General features: G+C 30.8%; 1 protein-coding gene across 1 annotated transcript; it reads left to right on the forward strand.

Moving 5' to 3' along the window:
- Nucleotides 1–381: 381 nt before the first annotated feature.
- Nucleotides 382–1,028, forward strand: LOC104707022 (the record flags this gene model as incomplete). Its single annotated transcript, XM_019242855.1, is given in 2 exon segments — nt 382–577; nt 938–1,028. Coding segments are annotated over 2 exon segments (161 nt in total), but the record flags the coding sequence as incomplete, so codon positions are not given.
- Between the last annotated feature and the right edge of the window lie 664 nt (nt 1,029–1,692).

The raw sequence follows: 1,692 nt of genomic DNA on the forward strand, positions 1-1,692 counted from the left end.
TGTGTTATAGAGCTATAGCTCTATAATGGGGTATTTTATCTCTCTTGAGGAGTAATTCTCAATAAATTTTTATATTTCAATTTTTCCTTTGACTTAAAGAGAACATTTCCTTTTTGATAAAGCACAGCATGTGCTGTCCCAAATAGAACTGTACCACAATAAAAGAAGAAAAAGAGACATATATATCTGTGCATTCTTTTTTATTTTAATAATAAAAAAATTAATAAATAAAAAAACACAAGTTTTCTTTCAATTTTTTGATATTCTAACTATTCTATTCAAAATAGGGAAAAATCAATCTCTTTTCTGCAAATCTTTTTTTAAACAATGAAATACAAATACACGAATAAGAGAAATGAAGCAAGTTACCAAATTGGACTTGTCTTCCTCGTCAGAATTGTCGTCCGCCTTGGACCGCTTGCTTTAAAAACCAAAGCCCCCCTCTCGACGCTCATATCTTTATTTTTTAATATTCTCTCTAACAATTCTTAAAATTTTAAATCAACAATGGCGGAATCAAAGACAAAATTTGCAGAAGTCAGGGAATGGATCATCGAACACAAGCTTCGTACCGTTGGTAAATCTCTCACTCTTAATTCCTGTGTTCATCCTCCAACAAATCCTTTTCGTAGCTTTGTGTCCTTAGCGTGATAAGAACGCACGAATCGAATTTCGTGTGATTTATTCGTGGTTGTTCATCGTTATTATTAGATCTGTGGAATTCCTCAGATTTGGATTTTTGGATCTGAGTTATCTCAATTTTGATACCTCTTTAGGGTTTTGTTTTGTTTTTCAAAATCGAAGTTAGTCTGTTGCTTCACAATTTTGTGTGGATTTGGTTTCGTAACATTGGAGATGAGGATACATTTATGAGTTTTGTGTTTCTTCTGATACATTTATGAGTTTTGTGGTTCTGAATTTGAAATTTGTTGGTTAGGTTGCTTATGGCTAAGTGGTATCTCTGGTTCAATCGCCTATAACTGGTCAAAACCTGCCATGAAAACCAGTGTCAGAATCATCCACGCTAGGTATTATTTTTCTAAATCTTAATGCTTCTATTATATATGTTTCTTTTAAATCTTGGGTTACATATAGCCTTTCTTAGATGGTACAAGGTGTACATTATTCAATTCAAAAATCTGATTCTAAACTTCTTGTGTATTTCATCAAAGTAACTTTGTTTATGTACACTCATCATACAAGATCATTTGGCATAGTCACAAACTATATCAGTTAAATGAAAATTGAAAACTAATGCTTGAGAAAGCATGGATTAAACTTTGTTATTGTTTCTTCATTTCTTCATTTCTTCACTGGTTAAATGTGGAATCATCATTTTATTCAATCTTTACTATGAGCTGCCTTGTTTCCCATCTGTTCTGTATTGCTAGACAAATCTTCTCTTTTATTCGATCATATATATATATATATATATATANATATTAAAATCTGTCCATTACAATTTTAAACTTTTCTTAGATTGTTTCTTTGCTATGCATTGATGATGATGTGATACAAGACTACGGTTAGGTTGATTAGTCCATTGGTTAGGACATTTTATTTAATTAGTTTTGGTGCTTTAGTTTATGAATTTGGTTTGCATAATTTCCATTCTACGTTAAAGTATTTACTATAATTTACTAGTGTTTTGATTAAGTTGTATCAAGGCCTATATAATGGTCTTTATTGATT

This window comes from Camelina sativa, unplaced genomic scaffold (genome assembly GCF_000633955.1).
Source record: "Camelina sativa cultivar DH55 unplaced genomic scaffold, Cs unpScaffold02196, whole genome shotgun sequence".
NCBI classification, from domain to species: Eukaryota; Viridiplantae; Streptophyta; class Magnoliopsida; order Brassicales; family Brassicaceae; genus Camelina; species Camelina sativa.